General features: G+C 43.4%; 1 protein-coding gene across 8 annotated transcripts in view; it reads right to left on the bottom strand.

Annotated features, from left to right (window-relative positions):
* Positions 1-2,052: 2,052 nt before the first annotated feature.
* STOX2 (storkhead box 2) overlaps positions 2,053-25,317 on the bottom strand; it is a 196,223-nt gene continuing 172,958 nt past the window's right edge. For 5 of the 8 annotated variants that reach the window (XM_061404135.1, XM_061404136.1, XM_061404143.1 and 2 more), the window contains 3 exons: positions 22,792-22,944; positions 13,908-16,173; positions 2,053-8,764 (listed from right to left, as the gene is read on the bottom strand). In XM_061404135.1, coding sequence (XP_061260119.1) covers positions 8,569-8,764; positions 13,908-16,173; positions 22,792-22,944 — 2,615 coding nt within the window. In that variant the 3' untranslated portion in view covers positions 2,053-8,568. Of the gene's footprint in view, positions 13,748-13,903; positions 16,174-22,791; positions 22,945-25,317 lie in introns of those variants that run through there. The other 3 variants (XM_061404138.1, XM_061404137.1, XM_061404140.1) reach the window with 3 other exon arrangements.

Here is a 25,317-nt window from a genome sequence, read left to right as displayed (position 1 = left end):
GTATATGAATCTCAATTATATACAAGTATACAGTAATATAATATACATTAATTTTATATTTTACATTGTACTAGAATGTCCTTATTAACATAATCCTGTTGTTCAGTCACTAAGTTGTGTTTGATTCTGTGACCCCAAGCAGCACACCACGCTTCCCTGTATTATTATTACTAATATAATTAGTGTTATATCCTATTCTGTATTATTCTACGCTACATTATTACAGATATACACTTGAGATTAGGAATGAGTCCAAGCATTAACAGACTAGAAAGCATAACACAAAAATTCTTAGTTTTACATAGATAAAAGAGTAATAAAGTGAAACAAACCCCAGGTAATAGGAAAGAAAAGCGATGCCTGGAACTTCGCAGCAAGCAAGAGCAACAAGGGGCCGTGAGGGACGCTGGCCTGGAGGCCAGTGTTGGGCCAACTTTGGGGGCTAAGGAACCCACGGACACCGTCACTCAGACACGCACAGGCTGACACGTTCATTCCGTGTGAGCCACAGACACCAGTCCTAGATCTGACTTAGGAAGACAGAGTCCGGTCTTCACCGAACATCAGTAGTTCAATCTTGCCCTTTGAATTCCAAGCTAACATCTCTGCCCTTATTTCTCTTTTAACACACTGCATCTCTCCCCCGCCTTTTATCATCATACTTCTAATGCACTGCTTTTGAGAAGATTCACCCAAACCTCACCCAGGATATCGTGCATGCAGGTGACTTGTTTTTTCTTGACATTTCTGCACAGTGTGTGTTATGCTCTGTGAACATTCATCACATGCACTTATCCCATGGGTTAGATGACTAGCTGTTTGCTTTACAGGAAGAGTCTGGAACCATGGAGCTCAGAGGGGGAATGTCACTAAATCCAGGTATTCCCACAGTAGGGGTAAGGTTTCACAGTTAAATAAATTATTAAAGTCAGGTGAATAACTTCTTTTTATTATTCAGCGGCTCTTGATTTCACAGCTGCAAGAGCGGAGATGACAAATACCGAGGACTCTGGATTTTCCTTATGGAGGGAAAAAACACACCACTCTAAACACTTAAAAATAAGTTAAAACCATACCATTTCCTTTCGAAAGAAAAGATTTTTATGAACTGTGACCATTCTCTCAGAGGAGTCAGAATCCTGCCTTCCAGCTTCTTGGTGAGTCACTACATTTCCTCCTGTGTCCAGTTCACTGGAAGGTTCTGAAAGGAACAGACAATTACCTTTCCTCCAGCACAGAGGTTTTTGTTCCTAGCATACAATGCACAGTGTACTTCCGGTATTCTTGTTCCCCCTATTACATGCTTGAAAAATGAAGCGTCTGCATAGGCAAACAACTAAAAATAAGGCTTGTCCTTCAAAGGAGCCCCCTTAGGTTTTCCACACTTACCCAAATGGCTCTGTCATTGTTCAGAACACTTTGGGAAGTCTGCTTTGGGTATCGCCTTCACAAGAAAATTAGGCTAGACTTTACAGCTCCATATTGTTATCGACTAATAATGTTTCCCAGCTCCATCATTTGCTCGACAGCAGGTCACTTTGGGTTTGAAAAAAGGAGGTCCATTCTCCCAGGACAAAGTTTTGTCACCACTGAGGAGAGTCAGAGGAAAGGATAATAGATTCTGAAGGCAGGTAAACACAGAGGCATTCAAAACCAGTACAAAAGGGCCTCCCTGGAGTATGCGGGTAACTTCCGAGTGGATGCTGGATAGGGGAACCACATTCAGTCGGGCGTAGAAGCTATGATACGAGTGATAACAAAACAAACTGACCACATTACTTTATAATTTCATTTAGAAAACTTAATTATATGCCTCTGTAAGCCTCACTCGGTTTTAAATTTGAATAGCTGGCTAAAAACGGGATTTTTTAAACATTCCTGGAAAAGGTGTTGATCAGGAATTTCCATTTTCAGTTGTTTTAATTCAAAAGCTCTAATAACCAAGATTGTGCAATAAAATTTTGTTATGATGTAATATTAGTTGAGGAGAGAAATAAAGTGGTCTCACGTAAGGTATTTTTCTCTCAAGTACCAAAAAAAAAAAAAATCCACTTAGACATATAACCAAATGTTATTTAATATCTTAAAAAGTAACACAATCCAAAATGGATATTTCACACAACACTACATAAACAACATGAACACAATATTACCATATGGAGGGACTTTCAAATATAGACTTACAAAAATCCCTGTGCTTTTTTTTTAAGTTATTATACTAAGCATGACAAGTAATCCTCATTTACAATATGGTACACTGACACGATAAAAAGCATGTTACAAATGTGCTGTTATAAATCAGTAACATTAGGGAAGACATTTCATGAACTGTAATTATTTCATATGAAATACTATACAATATAAACAGAACATCCATCTTGGATGACCTTTACAGCAACCAGAGACCAAGTAATTTAAAATTTTTTTTTTTTCAGTGCAAACACATTTTATTCAAGGCAGTCTTGGCTGCAAAATTCCTTTCTAACATACAGTAAATCCCACTTGCACTTCTTAATTCATTTACCCTAATGCAATAGTCACATTCAGTCACTCGGAGAAAGATACCTGCAGAATTATGATCCCTTTAAACTGAACGTTGAAATTTAATTCTCTTCTAGACAGTTGTATCTATGTCAACTACTCTAAGGACCTTAATTTGTAGCTGTCAATACTTACATGAAGGTGACCCTAGGACAGCTCTATTCCTAACCCATCCTTGTGTGCACAGTACCACACACTGCTTTGCCCTTCTGATGTGGAAACCCTGGAGGTGTATCGGGATATAAGTGGGGAGGAGGCAGGGCGGGCAGACTGGGAGGAAAGGGGGGCGAGGAGCTGTGTGTGTACATGACAGGATGGATTTTGTATAACTGCAGAGGATTCGTGCTGGAGACCTCGGATCTCGGGTTTGGTACCTATTTCAGGAGGCGGGGTGCAAGGGAACAGGCATGTCAAAACCAGGCTCTGGACAAGGAGGGAGGCAGCTGTATGTGGACCAAACATTAAACATTCCTGGAAAAGACGGGTAAGGCTTCTGGCCTCACCCTGGCTTCCAGAGTCATGGCCACCTCACCTGGAAAACAACCCCTTTCCTCGTTGGCAGGGCGTGTGTGTGCATATGTTCATGTTTGAGGACAGCAAGGAGCAAAGAAAGCCCTGTTAACTGGTAATATACAATCATCAGAAGAAGGTTTAGTCCCCCTCGAGCCTTGTAGAATTCTGAACCTTGTAAACCAGCCACTGTAAGTCCTAAAACAACTGTAAAAACGACCCAGAAAGATGGTACGGGGAGGGAGGTGGGAGGGGGGCTTCAGGATGGGGTATGGGGAGGGAGGAGGGAGGGGGCTTCAGGATGGGGAACACGTGTACACCTGTGGTGGACTCACGTTGATGTATGGCAAAACCAATACAATATTGTAAAGTAATTAGCCTCCAATTAAAAAACAAACAAACACAGGACTCTAGTGTGAGAGGAGCCATGGCTGGGATGGTGCTGTAAAAGACGCAGAGATGAACTCCATCGGGGAGACGCCAGTGTGTGGTTCCAACACCCCAGGAAATAGAGTAATGAATTTTCTCATAGATCTAATTTATGAAACCTCTCCCGAATAAAAAAATCTATGGGAAAAGATTGGATGTATCCGGAATACTGTAAAACTTTCTGGGAGAGTTGACAGAGTGATGGCTGATTCCTTTATCTTACTTGGCAAAGATCAGACCGATAATAATCTCTTTCCTGTCTGTATTCTACTAACCCAGAGGAAAGCAATGTCTTCCATGGCTTTTGCCTCCATTTTTCCTGCGTCCTAGCTTCCTCAAGCCCTCAGTGTGTGCAGAAATTTGAGGATGGTGGGGTGATAAGAGAACCGGGGTGGGTGGTGGAGAGTCGGGGAGGTTGGGGGGGAAGGAAAGGATCACTTCCGCGGGGGCCACTGTTGCCCGACGGCGCAATGCTAGCTGGTTCTGTGACTGGCCTGTGATAAACAAAGAAGGTCCTCGACCAGGATCTTTTATCTCCTAATTTGAGATTTAAAAAAAAAAAAAAAAAAAAAACACCCACTTGGAACTAGATCAGCTTCCCTGGCAACTCCAGATTCTTCGGATTAGGGCTCAGTATACTGAATTTCAGTTGTGCTGAGAAGCACTGTGGAGAGGACTCGATAAAAGGTTTTTTTTGTAGTGAAAGTTTCTGTATCAGCACCTTCTACTGCCAGGGGCAGTCGTGTTCCTGAAAGACGGTATTTTAGCACAGGATTGAGAGAAGCCCATGGGAAACTGTAAACAAGCGTGTGCGTTCCAGATCTACTTCCAACCCCAAGGGCATCTGGGCGGCTTTTTTTGTTTTTTGTCAAATTCCCAACACCCTGAACTTTTTGAATGAAAATGGACAAAGGTGTCAAGTTGTATTTGTTTTCTTTGACTTTATTAGCACACATCAGAAAAATAGCATTGTATTTCGTGATTTCTCATGAGGGTCTATCAAACAGATAGAAAATAGATCACTGATAGCTGCCACTGTGTTTCTGGGTAATCGTATGTCACTCCTTCTGTTTGTTCAAGTACGGGTATTACAAATAGGACCTGCTCTGTGAACTGTGAATCCGAATGCTTTGGAAGCACTTTGAGATCCCAAAATGAATGTGCGAAGTGCTCATAGGTTGTTCTTGGTTTTTAATCAAGCTCCAAACGCTGCCCATGTTATAAATTGTGAGGCTTTTCAAATCAAGATCACTACTGCATGGTGAGCAATATGCCTATCATTTAAGTTAAAAACGTTATTTTCAAGTACACTTTGTGGTGATAAGTGGTTTGTCCTGGGTAGAATTTTACAAAGCTGTGCCAACCTAAAAAACAAACAATGCTTTCATTGCTGCTGAACAGGTTTCTTTTTTTTTTTTCTCCCCATGGTGACTGCAATATAATTTAAACTTACATTTTAGAAATGCTGGTTGGATTATGAAAAAGGGAGACTGAGGAACAGCTGGTGTTCACATCGTTGTGATTCCAGATTAACTTTCACTGGATGCTTCCTGAACTTGAACTTCACAACATCAGAAAAGCAGCCATTTATTACTTTTATCCAGCTAGTCCTCTTTCAAGCTCTTCCCGTTTTCTCTATTTGATGGCAACCCCCTTTCATGTGCTTATGAAGGTCCCCTGAGATGTGCAAAATATATAAAATGAAATACAAATTATGGAACGGAAATTGTGGATACAAAGCACAGCTCTTTTAATTCCAATGAAATCTGGGCTCGATACGGTAGCATGCAAGTGAAGGCAGAGAGGCCCAAAGTGCTCCAAAGTTGGCAGTCCAAATTTCTGGTGTGTCTTATGACCGAAAACCTAGAATTCAAATCAGATTTTCATAGGAGTAAATAGCTTGCTAAATCATGTTTACCAACTGGCTCTTGGCCAGAGAGAGCTCTTAGCAGGAATGAGGTGGGGGCAGGGGCGGGGGAGACAAGAAATTTAAACTTTTCATTCATAACAAAATCAAGTGCGCTTTCTGTGGGAAAGAAGAAAGATGGGTTTACAGCTGAGAATGAAATAATGCCATCAAAGAAAAACCATGGCAATGAGACAGTCACGAGTCCACACAGGCAACCACTGACACACACACAGAATGCCATGGCCTAATGGTTAAGAACGCTGTCAACTTTGCTTTTCTGAACAATACACTTGAACGCACTGCGGCCGCTTCATCAAATTTATGGAGGTAGTTATATGTAAAAATAAAAATTACCATAAAGTAATATGCTGTATCATAATAATACATAAGTGTGCAAAATGCCGACAGATGGGTTGACCCTTTAAAGTTGAACGCTACACAGAGATTCAACCAGATTTCAGTTTTGTAAACCTTTCAGTTGATAAACTCTAAGTGAAGTCTAGGTAAGCAGCCGTGGGCCACAAAGTGATCGTTTCACCGGAGGAAAAGGATGCGGGCAAAGCTTGGAGTGGGTTACAGAGAACATCACCGCAGACCATCTGGGGTCATACTTGTAACGTGCTTCCAGCCCCCTCTTCTCCAGGCATCCCAATTCGATTCTGACGGGTATGTATCTGCATGGAACGTCTGCTCACACCATATCCTCCTTGAAGTCATCGTTTCTATGCTAATGGCTGCTGGTCTAAGGGGGTTTGTTGTTGTTTTTTTTTCCCCTAAATCATGTACCCCATAGCATCGGGCAAAGAATGTATACATTTTATTCAAATGTCTTCTGTAAACCTATTTCTTGTGAAATATTGATAAATTCATATTTTAAAGCTTCTTTTTAAAGGTAATGCTTTTCTTTCCTGTTCACACAGTATGTGATTATTCTAATGGCTACTTTAGGAGGATCAACTAGAGGCTGATGTATTGTTTCAATGGTTCTATTATTTATGAACTGATTGTATGATTCACGCTGGAGAGTAGGTTTAGGGGTGAAAAAAAGAGAATTTAGACAGAAGAATTTAGTAACTGTGTGGTATACAACTCCCCAAGGACACAGACTCTGTGTATAGTCTATTGGATACGTTATCATTCCTTCTGGACAAATTTAAGCAGTGAGACAAGAGTGCATTTGTGAGCAATCAAGGCATGCCTTGGAGGAAATAAAGCATGAGACTGAAAGCCAACCGACAGAAGCATTTTAAAGGTGTGGGAGTTTGCCAAGAAACGTGCTCACGTTTCACTATAAGCGCAAAGAAAGGAAACTATACTAAACTCAACGAGTCCAGTTTGACCCAACGAAACTTCCAGCTATCTGAAAAAGCATGAGAGAGTCTCTAAATGTTTCAAGAAACAGCCCAACTGTGTCTATTTAAAGACTCTACTCTTTTAAACAGATGGCTAGTGACTCAACCTAATACTGAAGCAGAAGTGTTTTGCCAATTTATGCCAATTCCTGAAATCCGAGGTGAAAATATTTTAGATTTATTTTTGGGTATTTATTTTATGGTATATGGCTCCAAACACCACATGCCACTCAGCTAAATAAAACTTTTGGTCAGACCATTTACTGGTATCAAATGAAATCCTTTTGTGAATAAAATTTCCATTATCTACAGATTTATTCCATGGTTCTCCTAAAATAAGACATGGGAACTTTTGAGACATCTCTTTCCTAGAGAAATGAATCTTGATTATTTGTAATTCCTTTGTTGCTGAGAACCTTCTCTGTAGTCATCATGACATTGTAAATGGAAATAAAATGTAATTAACAAGCCATCCTGAAATAAATTGGGCTAAAAACTATACATCCACCTAAAAATGCCTCCTGAAATTGGTTACAAAGTTTCTGTAAACATTACTCTGGCATAGTTCATGTATGCATAATTGTTATTCTGATAAATTTAGGGGGCATACAGTTAGGGTTCCACCACACTTGCAGAATGACCACATTCTGTTGTTAATTACATGGGCACATGTATATTTCTAATCAAAAAGTATTTTAAAGTTTTCTCTATAGATATCTTCCCAGGAATAAAAGGCCTGAAGTTCAGCTCTCCCTAAATTTGCTCTTTCCTATAACCACTAAAAATTATCTCCCACAGCCTAATTTAGGCATTCTATTTAAAACTACATAAAATAGATTTATGTCCTTCCATTAGAAAGAATAACGTCCCCAGGCCATAGTCTTCATTTGTATCACAAAGAACATTTTGCTTTTAAACAAACTAATTATCGTTTATCTCTGATAGTAAGATAGCATCACCCTTAAGTCTCACAAGGAAGAAATGCTCTTCCTTCACTATCTGATGAACACCTTTTTAAAAGTCCGCATTCCCTCTCCCATCACTCAATGCTGTGCCCCAGCCAGGCTGGGGGACCCTTCCTTTGTCCATTTCAGAATCAAAGGCCTATATTCCTGTTTGTGATGATGGAAGGTTAAACATATGGGACAAGCATCCATGACACTTAAAACAACAAAATCCTGAAAACAAACACTCCCAGTATTTGGATCACAACCCCTTCTGACACACTTCCATGGGCTCCTACAAAATCGTGTCAAAAAAAACTCACAGTGCAAAATGACTGGGGCCTCAATGATTCACACACAAAGGGCTGGGGTCCCTTTTCATCAGTTTGGCATCGATTTCCCTCAAGGTAGACCCTTGCATTTGACATTTTGTGGTGGCTTAGTTGTTTATCTTTTTTTTGTTTGTTTTCTTTTGGAAGTGTCAAGGATCAGTTCTGTGGCACCATCTGGTCACAGACTGGGAGCAACACGCATCTGTGGCATTTTAAAATGGACTTGGCAACTGCAAGACATCGAAAATGCATATTACACTTACAGTGTCTAGACTTCCCTATGTGTGCTCAATTACAATTAGTGAAGCAAAAGTATACACATCACCCTACTGCTATTCTTGTTGCTACAGAGCCATAAATGTGAAAAGCAATACTCTGAAAGAAAGATTTTTCGGTTGTTGTTTTTTGCCCTAGCCTACTTAGCAGCACAGTTTAAGTCAACACAAAAACTGCCGTTGAGATGCTTGTCTTTCCAAAGATGTAAACACCAGCCACAGTGTCGTAAACTTGGCTGTATCGAATGAGACGGGAGGTCGGAGGCAGGATGACTATCACACACTAGTAACAGAAGCTTGCAAGCAGTTGGAAGGTTTCTGTAATTTCTCAGCTTCGTTGGTGGGGGGGTCCGTACTTGCTCGGAAACTGAAGGCCGGGCCAGCTCCACCGTGGGCTGGGCTCCAGGTAGGGTTCTGACGACGGTTACTTTCAACAATGCTTGATGTGTTGGAAGCCAGGCTCTCCCGAGTGCTACAAGAGTAAAAAGGTTTTGTTTGGTTTGGTTTTTAACATAAATAATTATATATCGAGCCCTAGAGGAAGAGCAAATGATGGAGTTAATGGATTTCCTCTGGCGGTTTATCATGTCATATATATAGCATCTCATACTGATTATTCACATATGCTCCAGCAACTTGGACTCCAGAAGCTTTTCACAAGACATGTTATCATCAGCAGCACACTGAGTAAAGGGTTTTCATACAGCTAAATATGTCTTCCCTAGACTTTCATATTCAAGGAAACACCTTCAAAATCTGATGTGATAGATGGCTCTCGTGTTCCTTTTTTAAAAAGACTAAAGACTTTAAGAAGATTTTTAAAATTATACATAGGTAATGATTCCATTTCAGGCTCGAAATTCATAGATAGAATTGCTCCTGAATCAACTGCATACTTTTTTTTATCCTAATGATTCTGTTTTCATTCTTGCTTAGAAGATTTTTGACTCTGGAGGTGAACTTCAAGCAGGATACTAGCCAATTTGCAGCAGTGATGGGAATAACATTCTTTTTTAAAAACATCATACCTCTGTTTTAAATACGTAACACTTTAGTTAATGTACATTCTATTTTCAGATAAGGAATCTAAGGTTTTCTCTATTTACATTTATTTCTTCCCTTCTTCCACTTTGGTAGAAATATTTACTTTTTTAAAGGAATCTTTAGAGGTGATTTTAAAGCTTTAGTATTTCGATTTCTCTTTTAATTTTTCTAATTTAGAAATACTTAAATCTATTTTATTGTCCCAAGAGGTTTATAACATTTAACATGTCAAATGTGTAGGACAATGACAGATATAAGATTACTTGGCCTGACTGATGGGAACTGAGTGGGTTTCGTGTTCTAGGTCCTCAAAATGGTAATACGAAACTTACCAGCTCACAAAGAGGTAGAAGAAGAGGATGCTCAAAACATCCACCCTATTGGATAGATTTAAGGTTTATAAAATATTCTTCCATGTTGGTCCCCATCACTGATTTAAAGTCAATCTACCCAGTGGACATCCTCACCACCTGGCTTTCGTTCTCATCCAAAACCCACAGTGAGTCTGTCTGAACATTATACCTTGGTAGCCATGCCTGACAGGGTATTTCATCCTGACCCTTTGTGGCCTTAAGCTTGCTTCTCTCATCAGAAAGCCAAGTTAGTTGTTTAAAAGGGAGTTTGTTCACCGACTATCAAAAAGACAACTGAACGCTTCCTGACTGCAGAGGGTAACTCCAGAGCATTCATAGAAGTAAATCAAGTTCCTTCATGATGCTTATGGTCAATCTGGGCATATCTAAGGAATACTCCAAAATATCACCTTTAAGTGATAGAAAAACACTAGACTTACCTACTTACCTGCCTTACACCTCCTCTAAGAAAATCCATCAGTGTTTTTCCAGGACTACAACTGAGAGTCAGGTGGAGGAAGGAAAAAGGATAATAAACATGTAGAACCCCAGAGAGGTCATGACACGCTCCTTCGGTTGCATTCGTAATCACAATAGCAACTTTTTAGGGCATTTGACTCCCTCATCTTTAAAGCAGGTTGGGTTACATGCTGTACCTACTCAGTGACTCAGAAGAAGAAATAAGCAACCAGGAAAGATCTGTACACCCAAAAGCTAGACAAATGCAAGTTATTTCTGTTGTACATCTGGCATCTCATGAAAAAAATCAGTCACTGTGGGGAGGCTTGGGAATCTATGTATTACTAGTGACTTTTTTTTTCCTATGGGAAAATGCATTTTGAGGTCCAAGGAATTCACTTTTAAACCACTTTTTGAGGTGGGAATTTAACTTATCAAGTCTCTACTGTATGTCAGGTACCGTCAACACACATCATTATAAGAGATGGCCTAAGGTGGGAGCTACACATGCTCTAAGATACCTCGGACTACCTTTGACCACGGCCAACATATTAATAGTGATAAACACAATGGGGCATTCCAGTGTCTCCAAAGGATATATCTCATTACTACTGCGACACTGAATACAGTGTTTGACAGTCATATGGAAGGCTGTGGACATGACGATGAAACAATTCATGGAGATGGAGGGTGAGCGGTAACAACAGTCCTCACATTTAAAATGTCACACTTTTTTAAAGAGAGCTAATGGAGTGCAACCTATAAAAATCTATAAAACCTATAAAAACCGATAAAGTCTCGGAATTTTACAGGCCGAAGAACTGAACCAGGGGCCCTGCTGTTCCATGCCCTGCATGCACTCCCCTTGGGCCTGCACCTGGACAGCACCGGACACATCAGACGTGCTGGGCGGCCTGGAGCCCTCTGATTCTTACATCGTGTTTATCAACAGGTTTTCAGCCTCAACTCTGGAATAGCAGGCTTTGCACAACAGGATTCTTCATTTGCAACATTCGGTCTCACGGCATACTTTAAATTTCTACCTTGTTTCCTTCTCTCAACGCACTTTGAAGTGAAAGTGTTAGTCGCTCAGTCTTGTCCAACTCTTTGCAACCCCACGGACCGTAGCCCGCCAGGCTCCTCTGTCCGTGAGATTTCCCAGGCGAGAATACTGGAGTGGGTTGCCATTCGCTTCTCCAGGGGATCTTCCTGACTAAAGAATTTTGGAAATGTGGCCGAACACAACTTCTGAGTCAGCACTGAAGACTTGACAGTGTGGAGATCCCCCTTTTTTTGGCTAGGGGGAGTGGGGTGGTGGCACAGGTCGGACCTTTGTTGCTCAGTGAGCTCTTTCACTGAAAGATCTGAATAAATGGCCCCTGAAGATTCCTGTATCTTAACGGTGGAGCTTTGTCAGCATGATAATGCTATTTGGCTAAAAGACTCCTTACACTGGAGAGTAAAACTTCTTGTAACTCAAATATTCTCCTTCACAGACAATCCTCGTGCATCCGAAAGGTAACTCAGTAAATTTATCGAAGTAGAGGGGAATATAGTTTAAAATTAAATATCAAAAATAAGTTTGTCACCTAGGTTCCAACCAAAGGATATGAAAACAAAAGGGGTGCGATCAGGAATTGTTCTATAGATTCTCTAACTGCATGACATTTATGGGTTATCTACATATTCCCGTAAAGAAAATTCTACCTAATAAGAGAGGGCAGATAGCTCCTGAGTGAAGACAGACTCCTCAGGATGACCTACCAGGACAGCACATTTGACCCTGAGTACATTATTAAAGCAACGCCAATAAGCTTTGTTCAAGAAATGATCCCATTCATCAATTCCATTATCTGTACTCCTAATTTAGAGATAATAAAATATATTCTGTGGAGAGACTGGTTCAACAATTACATGAACATTTCTGTTTACCTGCCCCCATACAAAAAACGTTCAATATTATGCAGTGGTCAGGTTTTGAGTGAGAACCCACTAACCTCTCAACATCCCCCTTACAACTATCTCTGGAGCACGGTGGTTTTCCCTCTGTGGAGGTCTAGGGGCCAAGAGTGCCCCGTGAAGAGCTGGAAACGGGTGTGCGGAAGCATCGAGCAGGGAGAGCCCAAAGAATAAGAAACAGCAGAGCAGGAGGTCCAGGCCAATAACCCACACCTTCCATAAGCAATGGTAGTGAACATCTACCACCAAGGGCAGACTTTTAGTCACGCTTATCTGCTATCCCCTACTAGGAAATCAAGAGGAAAAATGAGAATAGAAGAGGGAAGCAGAGAGAAAAGAATATATTAAACAGTTGGTATATAAATTAAGATTTCATGTGGGATTAAAAAACATTCAGCAAAAATTATTTCTGAGCAAAGTCACGTAACAGGCCAGTAGTCTGCAGACTGAGTGCCATGGCCCCCTGAGGTTTTAAGGTCCCTGAGGGTGGGCAGAGGAGACCTGGAGCTCCTGGCTTCCATGTTAACCACAGTGCCATCTCTGTGGTTTGTTTAGACATCAGACTTCCACATGTGTTAACTCGGAAAAGAAATGTTACTTGACAGTAATAATAATGGTAATAAAGAACTAGCCCTTTAAGAAATAACCAAGGTCTAACAGGAGGCAAACAGATGAATGATTCCCTGTTCTTGTTTTGGGATGCTCTGTCTCCAAATTACCCAGAGACAGAGTCAAAGGATTACAACGCAACTAATTTTAATTCTTAATAATTAAAATAAATATAAGAAATACATATTCGTATCTTGGACTTGTTCAAATACAAACTGCTATAAAAAGTTGGGAATCACAACTAATGGGAGATGTCAATCTCTCAACAGTATTTCTGCATCTCAGAGTCACCAATCTGGAGTAGAATTCAGAAGGAGAGTCAGGTCCCAAGTCGCTCTTGGAAGAGAAGGAAGAATTAAGGAGAAAAAAAAGGAAAGTGGCATAGACTCCCTTTTGCTTCCTAACCCCCTGAACCACTTCAGTGCCCTGGCTGTGGCCACTGGGCACTGCACACTCAGCCGTTAACCCTCTGCTGAATTACCAGCACCTACCAAAAGGAAGGCACCACAATCGGCGTGCCTACAAAGTGCCGATTCTGCAGGAGGAGAAAAGAAAGTGCTGGCATGCACTTCGATCTAACGGAGCACAGGCCCCCAGTCTTTCTGGGACGGGACCAGTTCCACGTGCCTGCAGACTTTTGAGTGGTGAGAGGAAGGTGTATGAGAGCAAGGGGTGCAGGCTGCACAGAAAGTCAGGGTTGAGACGATAACAAGCTTCTAGATCTGCTGCAGAGGTTGTGAGATGAGCTATTATATTCTCACTAGATGGATTCCCCATCTTTGAGTCAATCAAGTTATTCCCAACCCCTACCTCCCACCATCACACTGACTACTCATTTTACTCAAAAAAACTACTGTTTTTTGAAAGACTTAAAGAAAAAAAAAAAAACGAACAACCCTTCCTTTATCAGCATGGTGGCAATATCAACATCGAAATACTGGGAAATGTTGGTCTTAGATTGGACGGGAAGGAGCCAACCCACCAGTCCAGATTGGTGATCTCTACAGCTGCAGAAACATTTGTTTCAATTCCTGAAAAAGAAGTCAGAAACAGGCTGTTAACAATACAACTCACACAACTCTTCACCCTCTTTCACAGAACTGAGACTGAAATTAGAAACTCTGAGTTAACCTGCATAAAGCCCCAGGCCCCGGTGGACGTTTGTGTGCACGCACAGACGCCGCTCCCTACCGTGGGGAGTTGAATCCACTGTCCACTGTGATGCTGCTGCTGTCCATGCTGTCTAGACGTGCCGAATGGGTGGCCCTCTGGTTGCTGCTGCTGTCGGCTTCCTTTGGGGCGAGCAGGGTGAGGTTCTTCTCAAATTTCCTCTGCAAGTCTCTTTCCTTCTCCCTCTCCAGGAGCCACTGCATGGTACCTACATCGTCTCTGTTTTTCTCCTCCTCTGTGTTCTTGTTGGCCCCTTCCTCAGACTCGTCGTCATCAGAGACGTTGTAATAGTCGAAAGAGGCCTCCTGGTTCCCCACTGACTCCTGCTGACGCTGGGAGGCCGGCAGGGCGGGGGTGGCCGAGGTCCCCAGGGACGGCTCTGGTTTCTCGCATCGGCCTGGCAGTGTGTCGGCAGGGGTCTTCGGGTGCGATTTGAGGAGGGACAGGGTTGATTTGTGATAGCTGTTTACAGACAAGGTGCTGTGAAGAGGTTTGAACAGTGTGTCTTTGCTGAATATCTCTTTCCTCTTGTCCAGGGTGCTGGGCTCGGCGCCGTGATGCTGGATGAGGCGTCCGTTGGCAAGGCCTTCGACTACCGTGCCTGGAGCGACTGGACCCCCGCCCGGCCCCTTTGGCGACTCCTCCTTGTGCCCTGCAGGCTCCCTGGAGGAATGAGGGGCCTGCCTGTCCGACAGAGGCAGCTTTTTCACCCCTTCCACCAGGGTCAGAGTGTCGTGGTCCTCTTTGTTCTTCCCCAGAGGGGACGGCGCCGTGAGCACCGTCTCACTGGAAGTGTTGCACTGGAAATAGTCATCTGCAGCCGTCTTTGCTGGACAAGAGTTGAGTTCACCAAAGGATGGCAAACTCTCTGGCGCTTTGCCTGGCTCCAAGAGGCTGCAAGCGCTGGGCGGTTCCTTGCTGCCACTGACTATTTCTGGAATACACACCTCTTTATAGCTTGCAGACGAAACGTGAGCCCTTTGATGACCGATAGTCTGTGTAGGCCTTAAAGTACTGTCGTCAATGTAGGATTGGCTGGGGGTCTGGTCATCTTGGCTACAGCCTTCGGCCAGGTCTTCAGGCGTCCCCAGAGAAGAAGCACCCAGAGGGCCTTTAGAGTTATCCATCGATCTGGACCTCTCCTTGGCCTTGTTGGATCTCTCATTCCTGGATCTTCGGTCCTGGGTATGGCTGTGGCTTCGGTGCACTTTCGAGTGTGAGCTTCCCCTGGAAGGCTCAGGAAAAGGCATTTCAGTCCTCCTTTTGGCCAGTTCCCCAGACACGTCCCATTCTGGGGTCATGGGGAAATGAGACTCAATCACGTTCGGGTTGCTATGCATGATGAAGTTATCCCCTTTGTGTTCGATGATGAAGCAGCCCTCCCGGGGGGCCCTGGTAAGAGGATCGCAAAAGTCATACTCCCTCTCACCCGGGATATCCAGATGGGAACCATCGGATGGGTCTCCCTTGGATACTCGCGTCTTGCTGTGCGACCGAGACTTTCCGTGGGATTTGCGGTGAGTCCGGCTCTTTTTACTTCTTCCGCTGTGATGGGCGGAGGACCCGGCTTTACTCCGATGCGCTTTCTCTTCTTCAAGTTTCTTCATCAGTGCAGTGTGCCGCATGACGTTTTCCACGGTCAAGTCCGGGTTAATACGCCTGATGATCTCCATCTCCACCTCCCGAGGGATGGTGGTCGGCGTGTCCTCGTCTCGCAGGGGCCACTCTTCGGGAGGAAACTGGGCAGAGAAGTTGGCTAGCTGCTTGGTCTTGTCCTTCTTAAAGCTGAGCCGGAATAACTTGAGCCCGAATTTCTTGGACTGCTTTTCACCATCTTTCGGTTTGGAGAGGGTTTCCGTTTTGTACGAGAAGTTGACAGTACTTTTACTCTTTTCAGTGGCTGGCACCTGGCAGAGGGAAGGAGGGCAGTAAGGGTCTTTGCAGTCCTTGGCGGGCTTCCTCTGCAGGGTGGCCGCGTGCACGGCATGCACGTCTTCCCTGCAGCAGTGGCAGGAGTCGCAGTGGTTCCTGGGCAACGTTCTTTCCCTGACGCAGCCTGAGGCAGAGGGCGTGATGGTCCCCGGCTGGGGAGAGGTACACTGAGACCGATCAGGTATCCTCTCGTCCAGATGGTACCATTTACTGTTAGTTCTTATGAGGGAAGGAGTTATGAAATAAGTCTGTGGAGTGACGATGAAGTAGCCATCAGGAGTCGGGTAGATCTTCCTCTCCCGGACCAGCGTGTTCAGCGTGTGCCGGAGAATTTCTTGGCTTGGGGTGGGAACACCTGAAACCAAAGGACACACTCATGAGAATGGAAGGAGAGGGGTGTGGTTGATTCTGGAGTGTTTTGAGTCTGCTTATGGACTGAATGGTGCCCCCCCAAACTGATCCCCATGTTCAAGCCCTAATCCCCAGGGCGATGCTACTAAGAGGTGGGAGTTTTGGGGAGGTGATTAGGTTCAGATGAGGTCATGAACTTGCAGCCTTCGTGATGTGCCTTTATGAAGAGAGGAAGAGACTAGAGCTCTCTCTCTCTCTGCAATGTGAGGATATGGCTGTCTGCAAACCAGGAAGGACGCTCTCACCAGACACTGAATCTGCAGGTGCCTCGATCTTGGATTTTCCAGTCCCAGAATTGTGAGAAATAGATGTCTGTTGTTTCAGCCGCCCAGTCCATGGTATTCTGTTATAGCAGTCCACATGGACTAAGACAGAATCCTGTTAATTTTGCCCAGCTTCTAAGTATCATCATACAGCAACTAAGCAGGATTCAAAGGTGTTCATTAAGTTTAACGTGAATCCTGGTTTTCTCTGATAACTCTTATAGAATTGTACTACCAACGGAACAGGAAAAGATAAACGCTGGGAAGAGAAAAATGGATGCTAGATGGAGTTAGGTGGCTACTGTTGTTATAAACCTTTACTGAACTGAATTGCTCAAGACAGAATTTTATTTTGGCTGCCCTGCATGGCATGACGGATTTTAGTTTGCCTACCAGAGATCAAACCTGAGACCCCCCTGCAACGGAAGTGCAGAGTCCTAACCACTGGACTGCCAGAGATGTCCCAAAGGCAGAATATCCTTAAATGAAGAAAAAACGTTTTCAGTATCTTGTAAGTTTACAGAAAAGACTTTCAATAAAAGCAACTAATGAGGTGGATGAAAGTGGAGCTGGTTATACAGAGTGAAGTAAGCCAGAAAGAAAAACACCAATACAGTATACTAACGCATATATATGGAATTTAGAAACATGGTAACGATAACCCTGTATGCGAGACAGCAAAAGAGACACAGATGTATAGAACAGTCTTTTGGACTCTGTGGGAGAGGGAGAGGGTGGGATGATATGGGAGAATGGCATTGAAACATATATAATATCATATAAGAAATGAATCACCAGTCCAGGTTTGATGTAGGATACAGGATGCTTGGGGCTGGTGCACTGGGATGACTCAGAGGGATGGCATGGGGAGGGAGGTAAGAGGGGGGTTCAGGATGGGGAGCATGTGTACACCCGTGGCGGATTCATGTTGATGTATGGCAAAACCAATACAATATTGTAAAGTAAAAAAAAAAAAAAGCAACTAGGAAGTCATGGTTAAGAGAGCCATCCTGGTATTGAAAAGGAATCTAATATATATAGAGGCTACCACATACACTTGAAGCTGCTCCATACGCTCATTCCAAGATTAAGTTTATTTAATAAACTTAATTTTATAAATTATATAAAAGGGCAACTAGAATTGACCATTGTTTAGGATGTACTTTCCAATTTTGAAATCATCATCTTCAAATTTGAATGTGATGACAGCACTGGTGGTATTTAGGTGAGACCTTCCTCCCTCCTGTCATAAGCCAGCAAAAGGAAGGTGGCAGCAATATGAATTTTTCAAATTCATAGAGAGCTCTAATAAACACACCAGTGAAAGCTCAGAGGCTCTAAATCCATCTGATCACCGAGTCTCAAACTGCTGTATTCTCTACATAGATGTTCCAGAAGAAAATCACAGATACCCTTTTGTACAGTGACTGTTTTCAGAGTTTTGTGTGCACGTATAAGCGCTGTCTTAACACGCTTAAAGAGACGATTAAGAACATGCATTCTTCAGAGAGTATAAATTCTCCAGGCTGTAGCACATTTAATTTCTTTAATGTTCTCTCTTCCTCAGTGCCACAAATCAAGGGTGATCATACTTTGAAGACTGACCTGAATGATATCATTTGGAAATAGGTCAGGTGGAATCATCCTGGCAATATGCAACCATGTCTGACCCACAAAAATGGCAATTTCAGGGGAGACTGAATGCTCGGGCTCCTGTGTCAGACTGCAAGGATCCAAATTCCAGCTTCACCACTGGTGGCTGATGTTACTGGTTGAATTAAGTGTGAGTCCCCCTGCCCCCCATATTCATATGTAAGTCCTCATCCCCAGTAGCCTAGAATGTTACCTTATTTGGACATGGGGTCTTTATAGAGATAACCAAGTTAAAGTGAGGTCATTAGAATGAGCCCTGATGCACACTATGTCTGGTGTTCTTCTACAAAGGGGAAACGTGGACACAGAGATATCACAATGAGAAAAGGAACTGGTAGAAGGCAGATAACTACTAGCCCCAGGGAGAGGCTGGGACAGATTCTTCTCTCACAGCCCGCAGAAGACACCAACCAACCCTGCCAATATGTTGATCTTGGAATTGTAGCATCCAGAACTGTAAGATAATAGATGTCTGGACTTTGTTAAGACTGCTCTAGAGAACTACTGCAGCTGGTAGTTGAGGCAGTCTGAGCCTCGACTTAGTGTCATCAAAATGTAGACAATAATAATCTGTGCATTCTTAGTCGCTCAGTCATGTCCAGCTCTTTGCAACACCATGCACTGCAGCCTGCAAGGCTCCTCTGTCCATGGGATTCTCCAGGCAAGAATAGTGGAGTGGGTAGCCACTCCCTTCTCCAGGGGATCTTCCTGACCCAGGAATAGAACCCAGGTCTCCCGCCCTGCAGGCAGATTCTTTACAGTCTGAGCCACCAGGGAAGCAGGACAGCAATAGTACCTATCTTCAGAGGGATGCTGTGAGTTTAAATGAGTTTAATGTATGTAGAATAGTGCCTTACATAGGGAGTGCTCACAAATATTAGCTATCAGTAGTCTCAACTTTGGGTCAGGACCCACGGAAACCCCGATTACCATCAAAGAACATTGTGTAACCGCCTAGAATAACTGGGTAAGCTGAGAGGTTTAGGCTCCCCCAGTCCTTCCAAAACTATGAAAGTAAAATACAAAAACACTAGAAATGGCCTGCAGTTCTCAAGGGGAGAGAGTCCATGTATGATGGAATCTACATATTCAGAGATGTAACAGATGCAAGTTCCAGCTCTGGGTCAGGAGGACCCCCTGGAGAAGTGAATGGCTACGCATTCCAGAACTCTTGCCTGGAGAATCCCATGGACAGAGGAGCCTGGCGGGCTCCAGTTTATGGGGTGGCAAAGAGTTGGAGATGACTGAAGCGACTTAGTACACATGCATGCTTCAGAAGGCACCCTTCATGACCAAGGTAGAAAAGGTTAACAGTACTTCTGAATGATGTATTGTTTAACATAATTATTTAATTTTTGAGCAGCAAGGTTTCCTTTTTGTTTAAGGCTCTCCTCTTGAGAAATGTATGTTGATTTGTATGCAAATGTATGTTGGTTATTAAGGCTGATATAATATCAAAAAAATTTTAAAACATTGTATGATAGTTTCTGTTCAAAACAAGAATGAGTTTGAACTGAATTGGGTTGTAACCCAAGCCATATATTTGCAATTTGTGAGAGCCAATATACAACAGAAAATGCTTGCACAGAAGAGGAACAACGTAGCTTCTCTACCCTGTGAGTAGCCCTACGAACTATTCTAGTTCTGCTGAACAACTTCAGGGGGCAGCAGCCACACAGAATCCAACTCTCAGAATAAGACATTATTCACATTAGAGTCTCACGAACGACGACCACTAGAACTGCGAACCACAGCACCAGATGACAAACTCATATTTGAAACTGACTCTGTCCTACATGGTAGCATACTTTTGACCAACATTGGTAACGGAAGTTTTTCAAAAAATGGTAAGCCTCATTTAGAAGAATTCATGATTGACAAGTTACTATGCTATTACAATAAAGGAAAGCTGAAGGGTCATTCATTAAAAACAGCTATTATAACAAAAATAGCTATAGCTATTATAGCTATAAGACAAAAATTTCATTGTACTATAGAATCTGCTGATTGGAGGCCTTCCAAGTGCTGATCTTAGAAAACTCAGGGAACTACACGGAATCATGACTGCAATGTAATCATGTCTACTCACCAGGAAGAACATGCTTCCTGGTTGTTCACAAATGAAGGAGTAAGAGTTTCCAGAGAGAATTTACAGCTAAAGTTTTGACGGGGATTTTCAAGCACATCAATCAAATAATGTTTAATTGGAAAAAACCAAGTAGAAACATTCTCTGTCCAATCCGTTTTCCATACCCTTAACTGGGAGTTTTCAAAGCTTTAGCTGAAAGTCACTGATGTCTATGATTTTTATTTTACTATTAAGCCTGAGTATAATGACAGATATTTTCAATTATCTATGAAGTTCAGGGTTCCACTAGAAATCTGTAGGGCTCACTTGTAAAGGGATGGCTGTGATGGAGACTGTCAAGGTTTGCATATTCCATCACGTCCAGAGTCCATTCCCAAAGTTCATCATGAGTTCAGATTCTGTTGGTGTAAAGAGCAAAGGTGAGCTCTATATTAATATAGGGCTGGAATCTGACCTTTCTCCTTATCCATATCTTTCCATCTCCCAAAGCAAAAATAGCTATTTAAATATACTGCATGCCGATGGGAGGTTATTTAGACACATATTGCTTTAATCTTGCAAGTCTGACAACTGTTGGAACAGAGCACACGTGCTCATGTTCTGTATGGTAAGAACTTTAGACTGAAAACTTAATGGGTTTCTTCGGATGATTTCTTTGTGTTCATGAAGGACGCTGACCGAGGGAGAATTCAGTAGGAAGCGATTTAAGGGGATGAATTGGAGACAGAATACAGCATAGATCACGCCAACAGTCTCCAGCAAACTCCGAAGCCAATGTCAAGTCCATAAGCAGTCACTTTCCTCCCAGGAAGATCCGTGTGTAACAACTTAACATGTACTGGTCCAATTTAACTGATCATTCTGGAGGGATGAGGACCTATTTACTTATTCTTAATTAAAGTTTGGTTGATTTACAATGTTGCATTAATTCTATGGCAAAGTGATTCAGTTATACATACATATGTATATATATATTCTTTTTATATTCACTCCCATTATGGTTTACCACAGGAGACCAAATACAGTTTCTGGTGCTATGTAGTATGACTTTGTTGCTTACCCACTCGACATATAATAGTATGCAGACCTATTTAGAAAGCTGAAAAGCAACAATTGTTCTTTTCAGATCTTTTAAAAAATACCTATATTTCTGTAATGCGAACTGGTATATAAAAGTTGTTTTAAAAAATTCAAGCAATACAGAAGCATGATAAAAGGGCTTAAGTATCAGCCTACAGATATTTTCACTAGAAAACTCTTACTAAAAACTCTTTAGAATGTGAATGTCCAAAACAGGAATAGAGGTCAAAATCTAGACTATTTTTTCGACTTATAACATATGCATTAAAAATAAAAGTTTGACTATTTTAATAATATTCAGCTAGACTTCAAAACTTTATTCTCAAATAGTAAACTATGAAAAAGTAAACAGTCTAAGCTTTAAAAAACAAAAATATAAATATGACAGCTAAATCCTTCCAAAGTTGTAGAACTGTCATTGAAATGCATTTTTCAAATAGAATTTGAAGAGTATTAAGCTTTCTAAATTGTTCTGTTCTGAAGTAGCTTGCTGCTGCTGCTGCTGCTAAGTTGCTTCAGTCGTGTCCGACTCTGTGCGACCCCACAGACGGCAGCCCACCAGGCTCCCCCGTCCCTGGCAAGAACACTGGAGTGGGTTGCCATTTCCTTCTCCAATGCATAAAAGTGAAAAGTGAAAGTGAAGTCGCTCAGTCGTGTCCGACTCCTAGCGACCCCATGGACTGCAGCCCACCAGGCTCCTCCATCCATGGGATTTGCCAGGCAAGAGTACTGGAGTGGGGTGCCATCGCTTTTTCCCTGAAGTAGCTTGCTGCTGCTGCTGCTGCTAAGTTGCTTCAGTCGTGTCTGACTCTGTGCGACCCCATAGACGGCAGCCCGCCAGGCTCCCCCATCCCTGGGATTCTCCAGGCAAGAACACTGGAGTGGGTTGCCATTTCCTTCTCCAATGCATGAAAGTGAAAAGTGAAAGTGAAGTCACTCAGTCGTGTCCGACTCTCAGCGACGCCATGGACTGCAGCCTACCAGGCTCCTCCGTCCATGGGATTTTCCAGGCAAGAGTACTGGAGTGGGGTGCCATTAAATGACACCAAAAGAAAAGCAGAAAATCAAAGGAAGAAAAGAAAAAAGAAGGGAGATAAGAAAGGAAGAAAAGAAAGAAAGCAGGCAGGAAACAAAACCTGCCATGAATCAAGATGCTCATGTACTTTAGGAAGGTTGAGCTGTAAAGGTTAAATGGAATTGTGGTAGTTTTCACAGACTTCTTTGTGGATTCTGATTTAGTTTCTTGCCCTCAATGCCAATGAGAAATTATTACAGTTGAAGGTGGCAAATTATTTTTGAAGTAACACTGATGCCTTGATTTTTAATTGCGGAGCTAAGAAAAGTCACTGGTTGGTTTTGGCAAAGACTTTTTTTTTTCCCCTATTGAATTTAATCATGGGATGAAGTGTCCATATAAAGTCCCAGGGTGGCCAGAGTGCACATCCATTTGGAAAGTATATCACCCTTTTCCCGTTACCTGGGAAACAGGTGGTCAGGTGCTCCATCAGTGCTTCTTGGGTAACAGGTTTTCTTGCCGAGTTCATTGCAGAGATGGCCAAGCAAAGGATTTCCCCAAGTGGGATAAACTGAGATTGACTGATGGGAGACATACTGATTGGTGATACATCACCTGCAGAAAGACAATTACCAAGTAAGCAGTTCGTTAAGACCCAGCCACTTGTCACAAACACACACACACACCCCTCCAAACACATACACACACACACACCCCTCCCATGACTCACCTATTCCCTGTGCTGCAAATACAATCAACCCTCAACCCTGAAATGTGTTATTGCCACAGCCACGTGCACTCAGGTGGAAAGACTTGCACAGAACAGCAGAAGCTTCAGCTGCCTCCACAAAGAAAACTTGCCTTTAAAACCTGAGCTCTCGTTGGAATAGACTTACTACTGAAAGGCGTGCAACTGTGAAGCTTTTTCCCAATGATCTCTGTTTTTTTTTAACTTGGAACTGATTTGTTTAATAACTGTCATGCACATCTCGACAAGTGCACTTGTGGTACCTTGAAGATTCATTCATTCAAACGCTGGGTGCCCTCTGCACATCAGCATCTTCTGGGGGCTTGAGAAGCACCTTGGAGAGTGAATAAGCTCCCTCCCACCAACATCTCTACCCTCAAGGAGTTTCTATGTACGTGGAGGAGACAGACAGACAGACGAAAAGTTCCCTGTGCAGAAGGCTGAACAATAATCTGGGGCAGAGGGGGAGGGTGACGAACACACCTGGAGGTGAGGATGGGACTGAGACGCAGGAAGTGAGAGAAGGTTTTTCCGAGGTCATGTAACCTGAATCTGGGGCTGAAGTGGGAGTGTGCCAGCAGCCTGCGAGGTGCAGGGCTATTTTCTGGGGAGCCGCAGAGAAGGGGGACAACTATGAGCAAAGAACTGAGTGCCCAAGGGCTTCATCCTATGATGGAATTCAAGGAGTGAGAGAGTCAGATGTGAATTTCAGGAAGAGACGCCGGTGGCCACGTGGAGGATGGGCCTACCATCCAGCAGGACCTGTGGCCTCCCGCACACATGGATCTGAAAGAGCAGGCAGAGGGGCCCCACATGGCTCTCGGGGAGGTGGCAACATTCGGCGCATGTAACTGTCTCCCTTGCTGCAATCTTGTATCACAGTGTGATTTTCAAGTCGTGTTCTGAGAAAGGATCTCCAGCGTTCCCCAGAGAGGCTTCTGCGGGCAGGCAGGGGAGCCCCCCACAGAGGGAGAGGTGGAGGGCAGGGAAATCCCTCCTGACATCTGGGGCCCACCTGTTCCTACCTGGGGTTCTGTAAGGTCTCGCTTGAGAAAGGCTGTTCAGAAAGGGGGTGAGGCTCTCAGCAGAGTATCTGTGAGCTTTGAAGCTTCTTTTTCATATGGATTTACATAATCTCTCCTCCTCTGCTTCCAAGTAGGATTTCACCCTTGTTATAAATCACCCTGACGCGCCAAAACTGGATCCAGGCCAACCTGTGACACTGAGCAACCCCCCTCCACTGCCCGGCAGTGTCTGGGTGCTCTGGGGTGGACCACCTCCTGTGTCCAGACATGACTTCTAGCTTGATTGGGGCAGGGAGGAGTCTCGAGGGCCTTTGGGAAAGAACATGAACCTTGCTTTAATGGACTGGATGGTTTGATGGATGAAACCAGGTAACAGCGCCTGGGATGAAAACCACGAGGTGAGAGGGTAAGTCTAAGAGGTGCACCAGATGGAGCAGTGAGACCCCAGGTCAAAGGCCCCCGACCTTGTCCCCAAGCCCAGCTCGGTCCAGTATTCCCATCTCCCCGGCATCCCTCGGGGCTCCAATCAGCTCTGCTGTGGCTCCATTCTCTGTAAGATGGGTCTGAGAAGAAGGAGACATTTCCCCTACAACCAGAGGAGGAGTGCCCAGGTCCAGAACAGCAGATGGCCAGTAGAGATAAAAACCAGCAGAAACCAGGAAGTGAACCCACGAACTGCCAGGGCCTGTGGCATGTAAGTCTCGAAGATGGACAGACAGACCTTGGAGAGAGTCTTGCAAATATCTGGCGGAGTAGCAGTGGGTGGAAGATGGAAGACAGAATTTCGGGCTGTTCTCAGAATCTGAGTTTCACTCACTGGCTAGTGAAGCTCAGTTCATATCAATGACTCAAAAATGACAGAATCATGTGGGCCGGGACCATCTCCACCCTTCATTCAAACACAACCTTATTCCAAAGGCTTCTGTGTGAAAGATGAATGACTGGTGGTGCTGAGATGCAGTGGAGTTGGGGGGTGGGGGGCGTTTGGAGCGACTGATGTTCAAACCCCCCTCCCCACGGTGGCCCCATAGCTCAGTCATAGATACTCTAATGATCTCTCCTGTGCATTCCTCTCTCTCCTTCCACCTTCCACAGAAGAGGATGAGGGCAGGGAGGCAGGTTTCTTGATGATTTGCTAGGCTGGCCACATGGGGTGATTTTATAAGTCAGATGAAAACGACAATGGGGTTAGCTGACAAAGGGTGGGGAGATCAA

The sequence above is a fragment of the Bos javanicus genome, chromosome 27 (genome assembly GCF_032452875.1).
Source record: "Bos javanicus breed banteng chromosome 27, ARS-OSU_banteng_1.0, whole genome shotgun sequence".
Classification (NCBI taxonomy): Eukaryota; Metazoa; Chordata; class Mammalia; order Artiodactyla; family Bovidae; genus Bos; species Bos javanicus.
Note: the sequence above shows the minus strand (reverse complement) of the source record. Positions and strands in the feature narration are given on the sequence as shown.